General features: G+C 50.8%; 6 protein-coding genes across 6 annotated transcripts; 5 read left to right on the plus strand and 1 right to left on the minus strand.

Moving 5' to 3' along the window:
• Positions 1-1,179: 1,179 nt before the first annotated feature.
• On the plus strand, positions 1,180-2,567 carry COCCADRAFT_8246 (uncharacterized protein; the record flags this gene model as incomplete). Its single annotated transcript, XM_007717935.1, has 2 exons — positions 1,180-1,941; positions 2,019-2,567. 2 exons carry the CDS (start codon positions 1,180-1,182, stop codon positions 2,565-2,567), a joined length of 1,311 nt encoding a protein of 436 aa, XP_007716125.1.
• An 892-nt stretch (positions 2,568-3,459) lies between these two features.
• Positions 3,460-4,184, minus strand: COCCADRAFT_40078 (uncharacterized protein; the record flags this gene model as incomplete). The annotated part of the gene is made up of 2 exons (XM_007717948.1): positions 3,460-3,739; positions 3,796-4,184. 2 exons carry the CDS (start codon positions 4,182-4,184, stop codon positions 3,460-3,462), a joined length of 669 nt encoding a protein of 222 aa, XP_007716138.1.
• Positions 4,185-5,266: 1,082 nt separating this feature from the next.
• On the plus strand, positions 5,267-7,772 carry COCCADRAFT_106209 (uncharacterized protein; the record flags this gene model as incomplete). The annotated part of the gene is made up of 2 exons (XM_007717949.1): positions 5,267-5,453; positions 5,506-7,772. The coding sequence occupies 2 exons, from the start codon at positions 5,267-5,269 to the stop codon at positions 7,770-7,772; spliced, it is 2,454 nt and encodes an 817-aa protein (XP_007716139.1).
• Positions 7,773-8,535: 763 nt separating this feature from the next.
• On the plus strand, positions 8,536-12,061 carry COCCADRAFT_8249 (uncharacterized protein; the record flags this gene model as incomplete). The annotated part of the gene is made up of 5 exons (XM_007717936.1): positions 8,536-9,613; positions 9,669-9,952; positions 10,002-10,169; positions 10,222-11,051; positions 11,104-12,061. The coding sequence occupies 5 exons, from the start codon at positions 8,536-8,538 to the stop codon at positions 12,059-12,061; spliced, it is 3,318 nt and encodes a 1,105-aa protein (XP_007716126.1).
• Positions 12,062-13,043: 982 nt separating this feature from the next.
• Positions 13,044-13,370, plus strand: COCCADRAFT_106201 (uncharacterized protein; the record flags this gene model as incomplete). Its single annotated transcript, XM_007717950.1, has 1 exon — positions 13,044-13,370. A coding segment is annotated over one exon (327 nt), but the record flags the coding sequence as incomplete, so codon positions are not given.
• Positions 13,371-15,496: 2,126 nt separating this feature from the next.
• Positions 15,497-16,729, plus strand: COCCADRAFT_106188 (uncharacterized protein; the record flags this gene model as incomplete). Its single annotated transcript, XM_007717951.1, has 1 exon — positions 15,497-16,729. One exon carries the CDS (start codon positions 15,497-15,499, stop codon positions 16,727-16,729), a length of 1,233 nt encoding a protein of 410 aa, XP_007716141.1.
• Between the last annotated feature and the right edge of the window lie 381 nt (positions 16,730-17,110).

Consider the following 17,110-nt stretch of genomic DNA (forward strand, 5'->3'; position numbering starts at 1 on the left):
TTATGGATTGCAGATAGAATGGCTTGTTCTTTTTCGACCATTTTCAGTAATGCGGAACGTTTTTACCGAGTTTGTGCAGAGAGCGAATATTTGTAATAAAGTTAATGTTTTCACGTATGTTTTGTATGAAGTACTTGTGTCTCGCCAAGAACCAGCTCACTGCGGAACCAGCGAAAATCCCTGGTTATCCGGTAAATCCATCATTCCAAGTAAAAAAAACTTGTTTCATTGCTTGTTCTTGGCTTTTTTACCCCATTTTTTTCCTTGTTATTCTTGCCTTCATCGGCTTTTTCGCCGAAGTTTTCGCACTCTTCCCCCGCGCCCACCAAATCTTTTTGGAATCAACTCACTGATGCCGGATGCGAATTGCGCCGAAGTGGCTTGAGTCTCTTTTTTGTCTTAGATTCTCGTATTTGATTAGATGCAACTTACTACTTGGGCTTTTTTGTTGGGAAGAGGGGGGGGGAACTGAAGAATCTTGGATATCACGATTGGGGAAGAATGGTTGGAGAGAATAGGCTAAATGGGGGGTAGAATATGGTGAGCCTAGTGGTTCTTTTGATGGCCCATAGATTGGCATTTAGGAAGAGTTTGACTCGGTGATCGGTAATGGGGAATAGTAAACAATGGTAAAAGCGCTGTGCTTTGGGATTTTATCTGTAGAATGAATTGGAGGAGGGAAGTGAGTATATGCACTAACGTCCCAGCCTAACTTGACCTACTCAACCTCACGTGACGTTTCCGTCAATTACATGCGGGGTTTGGGCCTTGGGTATTTATCGATTGCAACACGGCTCTTGCCCCGAGAGGTGGGGGTGGGGACCAAGTTCGGTATATATTGACATCAACCCCGAAGTGGGGGGATTTCATTAGGCAGCTCGAGCGGCATTGCTGCATTGAGTAACTCTTCAAACTACCTTTTTCGTGTAAAATCTTAATTGTACATACATTACTCTATCCTGTATTTACCTAGGCTTCCGTCTGTTCCCTCTTCCTGCTCCTCTATTCTTTTTTCCCCCTTCTCTCTATTGACCATACCATATTTTCATAAACGATAAAAACGGGGGTTGTGAATACATACAACCAGACAAACCCCACCCTCTCTTACCCATCGATTCCCTCCCCCCCAAACCACACCACCTTGACCCCTCCAAAACACAATAACAACAACCACCAACAATGTCGTCCAAACCACAAATTGGCTTCTGCGGCCTAGGAGCCATGGGCATGGGCATGGCCACGCACCTCGTCAAGCAAGGCTACCCCGTCACCGGCTTCGACGTGTACCCGCCGTCGCTTGAGAAATTCGCAAAAGCCGGCGGCACACCCTCGTCGTCGCTCTCTGCCTCTGCAAAAGACAAGCCCTTCTACATCGTCATGGTCGCCTCGGCCGCACAAGCCCAACCCGCGCTCTTCGACGCCGACGGCATCGTAAATGCGCTTCCCCAGGGCGCAACGCTGCTGCTGTGCTCCACGGTGCCCAGTGCGTACGCGCAGGCGGTCGAGAAGCAATTGGTGGAGATTGGACGATCGGATATTGCGTTTATTGATGCACCGGTGTCTGGGGGTGCGATTAGAGCGGCGGATGGTACACTGTCGATTATGGCGGGTGCGTCTGCGGCGTCATTTGAGAAGGGCCAGTTTTTGCTAGAAGAAATGAGTGCGCCGTCTAAACTCTTTATTGTAAATGGAGGCGTTGGTGCGGGAAGTAATATGAAGATGGTGCATCAGGTGCTTGCTGCGATTCAGATTCTGTCGCTGAACGAGGCGTATGGGTTTGCGGCCAGGATGGGGGTTAATGGGCAGGAGTTGTATGATGAGGTTGTGGGCAAGAAGGATGCGAAGGCGTGGAGTTGGATGTTTGAGAATAGGAGTCAGAGGACGTTGAAGGAGGATTATTTTCCGGGGGCGAGTGCTGTGACAATTATTCTCAAGGATACGGTACGTTCTACTACTTTCTTTTTTACTCACTGTTTTGTTCTGCTCGAAACGCTGCTAATGTGTATTTTGAAAAAAAGGGAATCATCACCTCCTCAGCGCGCGCCGCAGCATTCCCAACAACCCTCTGCTCCGTCGCAGAACAAGTCTACTTCTCCGCCCTCGACCGCGGCTGGGGCGCAAACGACGACGCCGGTCTCGTCCGTCTCTGGACATCCGATCCCGTCACTTCCATCAAATCTACCCTTTCTCCCGAGGAGAAGGCCCAAAAACTAGAGCACGCTGTAAATCTCCTGACAGGCATCCACCTCGTTGCCGCAGCCGAAGCCATTTCCCTCGCCAAACACGTCGGTATCCCTCTACCGCAGTTTTACACCCTCGTGTGTGATGCCGCGGGTGGCAGCACAATGTTCAAGGAAGCGGGCCAGAAGATGATTGACATTCTAGAGGGTAAGGAGGATGGAAATGGAAGCGTACTGGGAGGTTATGTGGAGACCTTGAAGTTGGCGGTTGAGGAGGCGCAGAGTATCAAGTGCCCCGTATATCTTGGTTCTGCGGCGCTGAACAAGTTACTGGAGAGTGGGAAGGAATTGAGTTTGAAGGGGCTGTTGGCGTGTTATTTGAAGTAGGTTTTTTTTACAAGGTTGTGGAGTGTTTCTTTAGAAAATAGAGGAATGAATTGTAAACTTTTTTTGGGATTTGTGATTAGTCAATGAAGACGGAAATGCATCTTCTCCCTGGTCCTTAAAAAAAACGAGTCTAGTGTTCTTTTCTTACTCCTAGCAAATTCTGTATATAGATACAAGCGCTAGCATTGCAACTCAGTAATATATCTTGCGAATAAAATGATACACAATATGAGGAATGTTGGCAGAATGTCCAATCTCAGCTTGACATACAAAAACAACAAAGGTACCAAGTCGAATGGTTTGGGTTGGAGCAGATATGCTCAAGTGTCAGGATGAATCTCCTAGAGAAGCAATATATTGAGATCTGGGTATTCTCTTATAGATAGTTGGGATATGTAACTAAGATGAAGATGACTATGAACATCTTTCTTTGTTGCCTCCAAATCAATTGGTCATTCCACTCCCTCTCCTTGCCCATTCATGTATTTATTTGTTCCTTCCATGGCTATACCTGCTGATACTAAGTAGTTCGACACAGATAACCTTGCAATTGTACATGATGCACCGGACGGGAATTCCTCTCTATGATAGCCCGCTCATCCACAAACGCTTTTGGCTGGCATCGTGTGCGAGGTTCCGGGACAGGACTGCGTACGGCTGCAGACGCAGTTTCCTTTCGGAGGGCTCCCGGAAAAGGCGATGACACACTCGCCGTTTACGAGGATGCCCAAGTGCTCGACTCTTGAAAGCCCTTTCGTACGCATGTCTTACAACATGTCCCAAGCCAGATGCCCAAAGGCCGCTCTTGGTGAGGAAGCCCACTGGTAACCCCCCAACTCTTCCTAGAAGAGTCTGTGATACTTGCTCAAACACTATGTTCCCTCGTCTGAAATCATGTTCGCATGGCCATTTCCAAATCCCTAGTCTCCTTGCTCAGATCTTGCACATCATCTTGAGCCATTGTCTGAGCGCTGGCTTCCAGATCTTTTATAACATTCTCCAACCCTCTGACCAGCGATTCAATCTCCGCACGCTGCGCTGTGACAGTCGATAGCAGCTCCGTATTGGCTTGCTGTGTCTCGACGAGCTTGGTGTTCATGGCGGTCGCTTGCTTCTCAAGGAAGGGCATGAGATGGGCTAGGTGGATCTCGGCAGGCGAAAGGGTGTGAGGTCTGCATAGGGTTTAGCATTACGACAAGAAGCGGGTCGGCGCATGTGTAGTACTCACGGTACGGGCGTCTCCACGGGTCCTCCGTTTGCGCTCTCTTCTGCACGCTTCTTCCGTAGCCTTGCATCTTCTATACATTGGTCCAGAGAGTTGAGTAGCTTGACTACATTCCTCCTCTCCATGATATCCTCAAAGTTGCTTTTCCATGTTCGGTCAAGCTGGTCCACAATCTGGCCCCTCAGGTTGTCTAGAACCTCTGGGCTATATTGCGCAGCGGTGGGGAAGCACGAAGCAAAGTTCTTGGCCGAGCACTTGTCTAAAGTGGCTTTTGAGGCTTGGTTGAAGACATTGATTAGACCTTGCGCGCGTGGTCCAGGCGTCTCAGCGATGGGTCGGGCAGGCGTAGGAGAGGGCGAGCGAGAATTGGAATTTGTAGCAGCAGGCATCATGGAAAGGGGTTTCAAGATAGTTTGGTCTCCAATGTGCTCCTAACAGGTGTGTGGTTGCTGTATCACAACTAATGCCGGCTATGTTTACTCGACAACACGCTAACCACACACGTGACGACGCGCATCGCTCGGATGCCCCCACTTCCCCGCGCCTATGCTACGTAGCCATGCGCTGACGTGATGAGGCTTCACCAAAAAACCGTCGTGCCTGTATATTACTCAGACCTAAATCAGATGATTAAAAGATTTTGGCGACCACTATTAGATATTGTGTCCACCTAAGTCCAGAGTCTTGTAGTTGTCGACTACATGTAAAAAGAGTCACTGGATATGTAGGCATACCTACAAGGAGAAAGGATTGGATCAAATATAGGCCATCGCATGACAAGTATCAGATGTAGTTATATTAGAACAACTATTGTGTACGAAAACATGAAAAGACCTTACTTTGACTTGAAGGGCTATGGGATTAGGAGTGTTGAGGTTTTAGTTGAGAAATCACACCAGCTGATGAAACGTATACATGCTATATTTTGGAAATGAATAGAATGGCAATCTGTAGTTTAACCGTTGCGGCTCTTCACACTCATCCTCTTTTCATGTCAATTTAGACTCCCGAGACCAAGTGGCAAAATGACCATCGTTTCATACTTCTGTTGCGTTGTCGAGTTGCCACCATTGATTATTCGCTGCGATACTCAGTTTCTAGGAACGCAGTTTTCGCCTTATGTTGTCCATTCTCACTGGCGCAGAGAGTTGGGAAGTGGAGTGGTGTGGGGACGCTCACGTGAGTGTATCTCCCGTGACGCAGGGCCAACGCATGCCATTTTCATGAGTTACGATCCTTCATTCTACAATCTCATGACTATATCGTTGGCACACAAATCTACAACACCATAAGGCCTCCACATTGAAATTGCCGAGTTATGCATCGACTGGATGACCTTGGCACAACCTGCATGCCAATGCAAACACTGCCGCCGCCACCATCCTGAATCCTGCGCTTATATGTCCCGAACCTTCCCCCTCGTCTCTTCGACTGGTGACATAGCGCTTATCTTGACACTATATTGGCAATCAAAATGGACGACCTGCCCTCGTACGAAGCTGCGACTTGTCCCAATGCTTGGACACTCATTGCGCCGTACCTACCTTCCCAAGCACTATGCTCTGCAGCGTTGGTCTCTCGAGAATGGAACAAGATTTTTACACCATGGCTCTGGGGAAGTCCAGCCTCTCATTTCGGGGAGCAGAATGACGTTGTTTTTGGTATAGAAGAACGATTCATGGAGCAGGAAATACCTACTAACTCACACATCAGTGGCTCTAACGCGATTTAAGCGTATTCTGTCTAATGCGCGCGCTTCTGTATGTGAGCTCACGCACACGCTCTGTCTTCCTCCTGCCCATGCCGAAATATATTCTGGTCCACATTCAGAGTGGCTTCGAGACTGTCTGGAATACCTCCCTCGTCTCCAATGTTTGATAGTCAATGGCCTTCCATTTTTTGACCATGCGAGCCTTCTTAGCCTTCGCTATCCAAGCCAACGACTAAGGCCTAAGTTTCCAGTGTTCAGTTTGAGACTGCTTGATGCCTCGGGCTGTATGAATGCCACATCAGCAGGGCTTGCAGAGGCTCTTCCGCATTTCCCTGATCTTGTCTCTTTGGATTTGTCCAAGACTAGAGCCTCTAGAGGCAAAGCGGTGTTATCCGCTCTCAAGCACCTTCTCAACCTGCGTGTTCTGAACCTCTGCGGTATTGGCTTGAAAGATGAGGATTTCTCAATAGTCGCACACTCGATCAGAAGTCGGGTCAGAAGTCTTGATATCAGCAACAACCTCTTGACAGATACCAGTACGCGACTTCTCCTTGAACTCTGTTTGAAAGAGATAGTAATCACTCCACATACACACCGGGGTCGTTTGGCACCTGTTGAGCAAGAGCAAGGGAATAATGAAATAGATGTATTCGAGTCCGAGAACCTCGTAGGACCTCTTCGTAAAAAGCTCATGGGAGGTTTTGTTGGCACACTACCAATCGAGGAAGCACGAGATGTTGGGATATCCCATCTCTACTTATCAGCAAACAACATCACCATTGAAGGAATATCTTCTCTGCTGCGATCAGGGCGCCTTAAAGTTCTGGATGCAGGCGTATTGCCTGCTACGATCAGGAATCCTTATCCTGTCGACCCAAGTTCTGAAGAAGACGACATGAAGTTGCCGAGTGTCGCCAAGCTGGTGCCCATCTTGTCCAAATTCGCACGCCACAAGTTGAGGTATGTTAGACTCAACTATCAAATAGTGACGGAGAATGCTCCCATCGAGAGATCTAAATCGCCACGTGCAGAACTTTGTGGAGGGCCTGGGGCCTATGAGCGTCCAGAAGCTCATGAGCTTGAAAATACGGAGTTGTCAATGTCTGAGCTTGACTCAGAATTCACAACTGTTCAGGAAATTGCAGATTATTCATACCCAATCGAATTGCCTTGCTCTTTCCCGCCAGCTGAAACGTCGAATCATGCGTCTTCAAGCACAGCTGCCAGTGGCCACAAACCAGTAGCTGCACCAACTCCAGCTGCCATCATTACTTCACAGCCGCCGTTGGGCCAACAAGAGTCCCCAAATTACCGAAATCAGACGGGCTTGCCGTTATCCCCAATCAGTCCTCTTCAGCAAAGCTTTGAAAACCACAGAGGTAGTCGCGAGGGTGACTTGTCCCCATCATGGAGCCCTTCGCTGTTTCCACCCAGGCCTACCCCCGATATGCAATTCCCATCTACACTTGTTTTTGAAACGATATGTCAAGAAGATCCCCTTAATCATGTTGAAGATATGAAAGTTCGGCTATCATATCGCCAATCGCAAGAACCCCGTCTGCATCCAGGAATGCTACCCAATCTACATACACTGGTTCTCACCAGTGTGCCTATCGCAGCTGAAAAGTATATGGTAGACCGTATCATACAGTTCATCAAAGATGCGGCAGATGAGGCTTCGATTGCTAGACAAAGTGCCCGAAACACTTACGCGCTTCCTCCAGGTCGCAGGCGTGTCGTGGCCGAAGAGGAATATGCGCACAGCTTGTTTGCCCTACGACGTATTGTCCTAGAGATGGCTTCTCCGCAGCCGGCACCCAAAAAGATATCTACCAGTTGGCGCGCTTATCCCACGAGGTCAACCACTGAGGATACTGATTCAGAGGCCTTTTGGGAAGCTGCGTCGCACGACTTTTCATTCTTTGGTGATGAAGAGTGTGGACAGCCTAGTCAGCAACTGGCTCGTCCGCTGCCTTTGGAAGCCATGAGCGGGCTCGAACTTGCTACTGATCATACTCACCCAGTTCCTGAGCCCAGGGAACCCGAAGTTAGCCCCAGAAGATTGTTTGACGTGATAGGAGAGGTTGGTAAATTCCGAAGAGAAAGGAAGGCTGCCTATGAGGAGCTGGTAGCGACGGGTGAGGCCAATCCTGATGTCAAAGGCTACTGGCCTGGGGACATCACTGTTGTGAGAATGCCATTAAATGCGGAAGTTGGAGAACTCGATTGTTATGGGAATCGATACGAGTCTGGGTGGTACTATCGGTGATTGCTCTGCTAACATGAGAGAAAAGGAAGCTGTGCGATGACGTATTGCTTAATATGGAGAAGAGGCGTGATTTGACACGATACGACATTGCAAGCCTGGTGACCAACTCTGAGATAACGAGCCAGTCAACGGGGAGCTTCACCTCTCTTTTGCCCGACTGTGATGGGGCCCTGTTAGTGAAGCAAAGTACTATGTTAAGGTTGCTTTCGTGCAAACGTGTGTGAGGAGACCATTCAAAAAAAAACCAAAGTTTCTGATACATTGCAGGCGAGGGTCGCGGGAAAAAAAACAAGGTCAACGCTCATGCCGGATTATTCGCAGTATTAACAGAACAGTTCGCATGCAACCCCCAATAGTCCCATAGTGGTTCGGTATGATGACTAGAATAGTATTGATTCTCCGAGCGGGGCGGCTTTCTGGCAGTCGTAACGGTTATTTGTGGAGCTTATGGGATATGGGATGACGGGCAGCCCAGTATCGAATAGTAGTCCAGAGTAGGCCGTCCGGGCGTGGGTGCTTTGTGGCATGCCTGGATCATTGCGTCTTGCGAACTGGTCCACCTGCCGTCTTGGTACACTAACCGGATCGGTTATCCCCGGGCTGGATCTCACCAAGCAGGGCCATCGCATTATCACGCTTTTGCACAGATTCGATGCACACGCTGTCTTCTCAGGCTACTCGGTGAGATACGCAAGTCGCCGACGCGTTATTCTGCGACCTCGAGCCCACCCTTGCCGGCTTCCCAACACGCCACGCTGTCTACATGGCGCCAATCGACACTCCACGACCACGCGTGAGAAGTACACGACCACACCGGCGATACATATCCGACTCGGCTCCTGTTAACAAGCGGCGCAAGTACATACCAGGTGGCAGAGGGGGCGGTGGACAGTACGTCGACTTTGAAGGGCCGGAAACGCCTGGGTATAGCTACACGGGTGCCCGCAGTCGCGCAGGGAGACAGGACCTTTCCATACCAGCGCCATCACCTTCATACTCTCGACCCCGACGCGAACGGCCGTCAGCTGGACCTCGCTCCAGTTCGGCTGCTGCAGTCGCCGCCGCCGTGGCTCAGAACGATGGATTCAAGCCGCGCGAAGAGAGATCTTGGGATGAATTTCACCCGGATCTCGACATAGATGCCGAATTCCCCGTCTATAGCGCAGACCAAATTGATGGCATCAGTCCCGCAGAGAGTGCCTCTGGTACTCCACAGGACATCTCGTCCAGTGGCCAATATGCGATTGATACGGGTCTTTCCACCGTCCTCGATGGCATGCGGGCACAGCAGGTGGAGACTGCCGAGCAAGAGGACGCGAGTGCATTTGTGACGCCAAAGCGACGCCCCGGACGACCCCCGCGCGACAGACACTCTATGCTCGCGGGATTGGGCTCCCCTCCTCGACCGCGCATCAATCCGCTTCCGACGATGAACCCCCGCGAGAAACTGAATTTGCCCAAGCCGTCAGTGCGCCAAGTAGACCCTTTCAAAGAGCACGAGGAAAGCGAAGGTGTCAAAGTCAACTATGTGGACAAGACCATGGCAAACATTGGCTACCAGGAGAGCGAGGTCTTTGCAAGAAGTTCGGAGAATAGCCTAATCAGACTCCCCGAAGGCTCAATCGAAGAAGATCTCGATCTCACATTGCAGACAGAGGCCGAGGGAACTACAGGCGCAGTTGCTATAGGCCGCGTAGAGTACGACATGGACGAACAGGATGAACGATGGCTGGAAGCGCTCAATGTGCAGAGAAAAGAAGAAGGCGTCGAAGGGATTAAACCGGCAATCTTCGAGGTCACCATTACTCAGATTGAGAAGGAATGGCATGCGTTGGAGAAGCGTAAGTTGAGCCGAGGTCGATTCGTGTCCACAGTGCGCTAGCTGACGTGTAAAAGGCATACCTAAACCAAACCCTAAGCCGCCACAGACACATCGCCCACGATCTAGCAGTGCGGCCGCTGTCAACGGAGAGCCTGCTGGACAAGGCGAAGAGCAGGACACAAAATGTGCCATTTGCGATGATGGCGATTGCGAGAACACCAATGCTATAGTATTCTGCGATGGCTGCGATCTGGCTGTGCATCAAGAATGTTACGGCGTGCCTTTTATTCCAGAAGGCCAGTGGCTATGCAGACGGTGCCAGCTAGTAGGGCGCGGTACGCCTGCTAGTGAGCTTCCGGTACGTCTCATCAACATGCACTCTCCTATGCTTATACTGATTGTTACAGGGTTGCATTTTCTGTCCAAATGTAGACGGCGCATTCAAACAAACCACGACCATGAAGTGGGCACATCTGTTGTGCGCCATGTGGATTCCAGAGGTATCACTTGGTAATGCAACTTTCCAAGAACCAGTACAGGATGTTGAAAAGGTGCCCAAAACACGCTGGAAGCTGGTAAGATAACGATACTATGTTCACCTCTACATCAGACTGACCAAAAATACAGTCATGCTACATCTGCAAACAGAAGATGGGCGCTTGTATCCAGTGCGGACACAAATCATGTTTTGAGGCTTTCCACGTGACATGTGCGCGCAGAGCCAGACTGTGTCTACGCATGAAGGCATCGCAATCGGCAAATTCACAGGATGCGACTGTGCTCAAAGCCTATTGTGACCGTCACACTCCGTCTGACTGGAAGCGGGAATATGATGTTGAGAGTGCGATTGCAGATGCAAAGGCCTTTTACCGCCATACAATGCGTCATGTCCGATGGCCAGACAGTCAAGCCTACGCCCTTTCTATCGGCTCATCGCATGCAATGCCTTCCATTGAGGGACCAGATGACGATGGTACAGGCTCCAACAAGCGCAAACGTGCATCAGGCACAAAGTCCTGGAGACTTCCCTCTGGAGCCCCTGTTGTTCCGCAAGCCGTATACCACAACGTCGAAAATACGCTAATAAGATTCAACGTTCGTAAGCGAAAGGAGTTTGTGCAGGATGCTTGCAAATACTGGACATTGAAGAGGGAGGCACGACGTGGTGCTGCTCTTCTGAAGCGCCTTCAGCTTCAAATGGAAGCCTTCTCATCCATGGAAATTACCCGGCGTAACTTTGCAGGCATGGGCGCAGCCGGCAGACCTCGACTTCAACGACGCATTGAATTTGCAGAGCGCCTTGAAGATGACATGGAACAGATTCGTGTGCTTTGCGAAATGGTCAAACAGCGAGAGGCTGAAAAACTCAAGGATGTCCTCATCTTGCAGCAGATTGTGGACTGCATTTACTTTCCCATCCCGACACTACTGCAGCCCATTTTGGCTCGAGCACAAGCGTAAGCAGCCCACTACGCACACTTCATTGACCTTCTACTAACATTGTGCCAGACTCGATAGTCGAGGCTACTTTAGCGACGGATTCAATCATCTTCAAACCAAACTTGACGAAAAGTTCTACACATCCGTCCAGGTGTTCAACGACGATATGGCAGCGGTCTTGAGCGCTGAACTTGGGTTTGCTGCTGTTACCAACATCAATGATGCTGAACAACAACTAAACCAGGTTTCTCACAACAGTCTGACATCTGAGCAGAAAGAGATGAAGAAAATTGTTAAGCGAATCACCAAGGTCTTACAACCTAGCTTTGAAGATGCGATGCGGAAGGAATCCGAGTTGGCAGGCAGGCCGTATGAAAAACTACCCGACCTCGAGACGCTCCTCAACCAAAAGCTCCAACGCAGACCCAGTATTCTCTCACACGACGAAAACATTCGACAAACCACTGAGATGGATCAGCCAAGCATTGCACAGGCTCAAGAAGATGCTATCGACGGAGAAGAGGCTGCTGCAATGGCGCAGAAGCCCGAGGAGATGCAAATGGCGCCTACACCTGACGAGAACGCTGCTGATGCAGATCGGATACATGACGAAGCGGCTGACGAGGCAGCAATTGCTCTACAGCTCGGCCAAGATGCACTACACGTGTCAAGGAACCAGTCTCAAAGCGATGCTCTCGCAGAAAACCACGCTCATGTAAATGGCCGCCCAGAGCTTTTGACTCCTCCGAGATCTGAGAAGAACCTTCTCAATCCATTGGGTAATGGTGGCGTACCGTGGTACTTTGAGAATTTCGACGTGCACGGCACCACCGTGTATGAGGAAAGATACAAGGGCCGTGAGGTGCTTCGAGACATGAGCGAGGAATTGAGCGAGCTCGACGACGACGAATTGGATGGCCTTGCTGACTCAGATCCTGTTAGGCCTGTAGACACGTCTGATGCAAACGTAGCGGCGATCAAGAAAGCAGTGGCCCGCAAACGGCAGAAGCGACCGAGGGGTTGGTAGGTAAGTGTTGTGGATACTGTATTGTTTGTTTTCTTTTACTTTTCTTGCGCATGGGCCACTCATGTCGCATCTTGTATTATCTTTGGCATTTGTAATATACCTTCTTGGGGGGTTGGAAGGTGTACTGCAGGCGTACGGCATGTGGCGTAAATTTCACAGCAGGGACTGGTCAGCGCATGTCCATGTGTTGTTTCGGGCAGGGTATGTTGATATGGCGCAAGTGGTTGGCTGCTGGCTGCACGGGATCCCATAGGCAAGGGCAACGAAGTGTCGGATGCAAGACGCCTGAATATGAACTTGAGTTGACGATTCGAATTGCCGGTCATGGCCCGTCTGGTTAAAGACGTTGGGAGCATATGTGGATGAGGAGCCGAGCCTCACGGGCCGGCTAGCAGAGTTGCTGCGTGGCCGGTGCCCCTAGCGGTTGCCTCACTCAGCTGCCTGGTGCTTCGTCGTTTTTCATGCTCGTACAAATAGCAGCCAGTCTCGCTTTGTGCCTCGACTCCCTTTCACCTCCTCTTCCACTTTTACTCCACTTCAGTGCAGCACCGGTCATTTTAGCGCGACGCTTACTAAGCGAGACGCGGCTACGGTCGATCAGCCCTGCCAAAAAAACCGCCTAAACTCCAGCTTCAGCAAACACCTTTCCTCAACCAACAAACTCCTGACCCACCACGACATCATCATCATGGAGTACGAGAACGAACAGCGCCCCTACGACGGTGTGTTTGTCTGCCTGTGCCTTGTTTACTGCATACTGACTGCATCCCAGACGAGCCTCGCGGCTACGAACGCGATCGCAGCCGGTCTCCGCGTGCTGACCGTCGCGATGACGGAGCGCGTCCTCGCAGCGCCTCTCCAGGTGGTCGCGATAGCCGGTGAGTTGCTGCCCTTGTTGTTGTCTCCTCTTGATGGCAGAGTTTGCTAACGTTGATGCAGTGGTCCGCCCCCGGAGCGCAGGAACGATGACGACGAGAGCCGCAACTCAGGCTCCAACCTCTTCGTCACCGGCATTCACCCTACTCTCACCGAGGACGAGGTCACGCGTCTTTTCGAGAAGTACGGTGATGTCGAGCAGTGTAACATCATGCGCGACCCCCACACCAAGGAGTCTCGCGGCTTCGGTTTCGTCAAGATGGTTACTGCTGAGCAGGCCGACAACGCCAAGGAGGGACTGCAAGGAGAAGTTCACCAAGGCCGCACATTGAGCATCGAGAAGGCTCGCCGTGCTCGCCCTCGCACACCTACTCCGGGCAAATACTACGGCCCTCCCAAGCGCGGTAAGTTCGCTTGTTGTTTACATGGCTGATGATGGGGCTGACAGTGTATTAGAGTTTGGAGGGCGCGGCCGGGGCGGTCCTCGCTACGGCGGCGATCGCGACTCGTACGACCGTCGCGGCGGTGGATACGGCAGACGCGATGACTATGGCTCTCGCAGCTCGCGATACGACGATCGTGGCTATGGAGCTGGCCGCCGTGATGACTACCCCCGGGGTGTTGACCGCTATGCTTCGGAGCGCAGGTACGACCGTCGTGGCGGCGGCGGTGACTACTATGACAGGCCTCCTCCGCCAGCTGCCGGTGCCTACGATGCCGCTCCTCCCCGTGACGCGTACGGTGGTGGAGGTGGAGGTGGAGGTCGCTCGTACAACGAGGGTGATTACGATCGCTCATACCGCTAGCTCCCCAGCTGACCTAGGCAGAACCCAAGCGGTACTAAGTTAGGGTTCGTATGGCTTCCTCGGTTTGGCGCCTTTTCCAGCACTTCACTTCTGTAATCCTATGACTACTTCACTGGGGTTCAGTTTAATACGGCTTTTACACAAAGGGCATGTGGTCGACAAAAGTTCATCGATATGGTTCACGGCAGCGCAGGTAGCACTCTACCGTGGTCTGCCTTCTTGCAGCTCGACATGATATTATCCTTCGTCAGCTCGGTAATTTCCTTGGAAAATCGGTTCAGCACTTCGCTAAATGCTTTCGGGGCATCGTCTATAGCCCTTGGGACCATCAGTCATCTTGATCGACACCAAATTGTACTTCTATCTACTGTCCTTCGATGCAACCTGGACATCCAGTAGCCAGTCCACACCACCTTTCCGCATGATCAGCACTGTCTAAATACTTTCACTATCATCCACCATGACCGCCATCATGTCAGCGCAGCCCCTCCCGACCCAGTAGCATAATTGGGCCTAAAAGTTTCGCCGTCGAACATTCACAGCCTTTCGCATTGTAGACCGGCACGCCGATGACTGTAGATGCATCGCTGCCACTGCCCGCCCACGTGCTTTGTCTGACGCATGTCGGAATGCCAAGACTAGCCGTTTGGCCGAGTCGTGCATAGATATCAAAGTATGTGATTATAGCCTGTAGCTGAGCTGTTTGCTCGACGCAAACGGTCATAATATGTGCGGGCTCTAAGGTACATACAGTGCAAGGTGCGTGGCCCCTCCCCAAATTTCATTCACCTCACTTCCCTTTTTGGTCATACGTGGTTTGCTCATCACCGCACTTCCCTTCGACTGTGCGCCAATTCAAAGTCGGAGAATATGTCCATTCACTCAGCCCTTCCTGCCAACTATCTTTGCAACCTATCGCCTCAAAAGACTCTGATCAGATGTCGCCGTCTCAAGATGGAGCGCGCACATAGCTGCTGGTGCTGTCGCAGCTTAGATTGCCTGCATGTAGGTGTGCATATGCCTGACAATGATTCCACTTATATTCCTGGTTCTGCGATAGTACGCAACTCGCCAGTTGATCAGCCAGGCTTATTAAATCACACAATGTCGTAGCTTAGGCCATCCTCTGAGCAGCCTAGGGTACACACTGGTTTGTCTCAGCATGTAGAAAATTGAAATCCGTGCCACAATCAAACCAGTCTTCATACGGTGACTTTTGCCACTCTGTATTACTAGCGTTTGCTTCAGTGTAGCGATTGTGGCGCTTTTCAAGCTAATGGAAGCGTTCGAGTATTCTTGGGGATCGACCCGCTCGACGCCATACTGATTCGGCTCCCGTGCAGGGGTCCCTGTGAGTGGGTCACTTGGGGGGTTAACTTAAAGCGACACAAGCCTGCATCGACAGGTTACCAGCCTGACGGCGGCGACACATTAGGGGAGTACGCGGTCATCTCCATGGCATCCTGTATTCCCCCTCTTCTCAACCCTCTCTGGGGCGTTTTGGCAGTCGCGTTACCTGCACCTGTTCGCAAAGGGACACGGCAGTAATTTGGCATTAATCTTGCCGCGCGGACACCTCCACATCGTGGTCAGCTTTCATAGTAAGGATACACCCAGTCAGTCCGACGCAAGCGTGAGTTAACCTTCTCGCAGTGGACTTTCCTAGGGCTCTCACACAATCCACGTCTCCATTCCTACCATCTCCGCTTTCTTGGTTTCCAAGTCGCTCTCTCCACCTCCCTCCTTACGCACCATGACCAGACGAAACGTCATTCCCCTCCTTGCCGTGTTCGTCGTCCTTTCCATAACTGCATTCTTTTACTCCGACATACGCACCAGCGAGACGTGGAGGAGTTTTCCCCAACATGTGGGCTTGGGAGAACACATTGGCAGCAATGCGCAACCGCACAGCGCGGACCCATTGGGCGACCCCGACTACACGAATTGGAATCCGAAACCCGTGTTCAAACCAGGCTCGCCAATGCCTCCGGGGCATAACTACACATCGACACTGATAATCGCAAAGACGAAGAAAGAGGACATCGGTTGGTTACTGGAAAAGGTACCGGAGCAAGACAGAGCCGTCTATGTCGCGGACGATCCAACTGCGCCGTTGCACCCCACAAAGAACAAGGGCCACGAAGTCATGATCTACCTATCGTGGATTATTGACAACTACGACAACCTTCCTGATGTCGCCATTTTCATGCATGCGCATCAATTATCATGGCATAATGACGTGCTCCTGGGTAACGACGCACACGAAATGATCACTCGTCTGAGTCGGCCACGCGTTTGGAGAGAAGGTTTTGTGAACATGAAGTGCACTTGGCTCCCAGGCTGCCCGGATTGGATGCACCCAGGCATGACGGAACAGAGCAAAAACAAGCCGGAAGAGGTTCTTCTTGCAAAGTCCTGGAGCGAGCTTTTCCCTCTCGATGAAATCCCTAGTGTGCTGGCGCAACCTTGTTGCGCCCAATTTGCCCTCTCGCGAGAACGGATACAAGCAAAACCCTTGGCGCAATACGTCTGGTATCGTGACTGGGTATTCAACACACAATTACCGGACTACCTTAGCGGGCGCATCTTTGAGTACATCTGGCAATTCATCTTCACGGGTCAAAACATCTACTGTCCAAAGGAACATGTCTGTTTCTGTGACCAATACGGCGTCTGTTTTGGTGGCGAGGAAGAATACGACAATTTCAAGGCTCTTGAGGCCGAATTGAGCGACAACCGAGGGAAGCTCCTGAACTGGTATCAGAGAACAGCGTATATCGCAGAGGCGAAGAAACAAGGCAATATGCAAATGCTAAGGGAAATCGAGACACCTGGGCCAGGCAAGGACGAGGAGTATAGGAGGGAGATTGACCGCTTGAAGCCGATGGTCGATCAGTTAAAACATGATGCCTATGCTCGAGGCGATGACCCGCGGAATCGCGCGTTGGAGGTGGGAAGGGAGTGGAAAGAGGGTGATGGTTTTTAATGCAAATGTTTTTTTCTCCGTTTATCTATCGATGTCGGGGACACCGCAAACAGAATATATAGAAATGGTTTATTCAAATCAGCAGTAGTATTTCAATCTTCTCTGAACTGCTTCTCCTTATCGACTATTGCAGAGCAAGAACACAAGCCATGATTGTGATTTAGCCACTGTGAAGTTATCAAGCATAAGCACACCTCTTCTGGTTATTGCTAGAATTCATTCCGGCGATCGAATACTAAAACTGCGTTTCTTCGAGAAAGAATTAGACTATCCGTGCCAAGGCTTAGCTTATTAAGCTAAGTCAGCTGCGCTGACACTCGCCGCAGGCGAGTGCCGACGCTCAATACGATATTACCATCAATACGATATTTTTTTGCAACT

The sequence above is a fragment of the Bipolaris zeicola genome, assembly GCF_000523435.1.
Source record: "Bipolaris zeicola 26-R-13 unplaced genomic scaffold scaffold_204, whole genome shotgun sequence".
Lineage (NCBI taxonomy): Eukaryota > Fungi > Ascomycota > Dothideomycetes > Pleosporales > Pleosporaceae > Bipolaris > Bipolaris zeicola.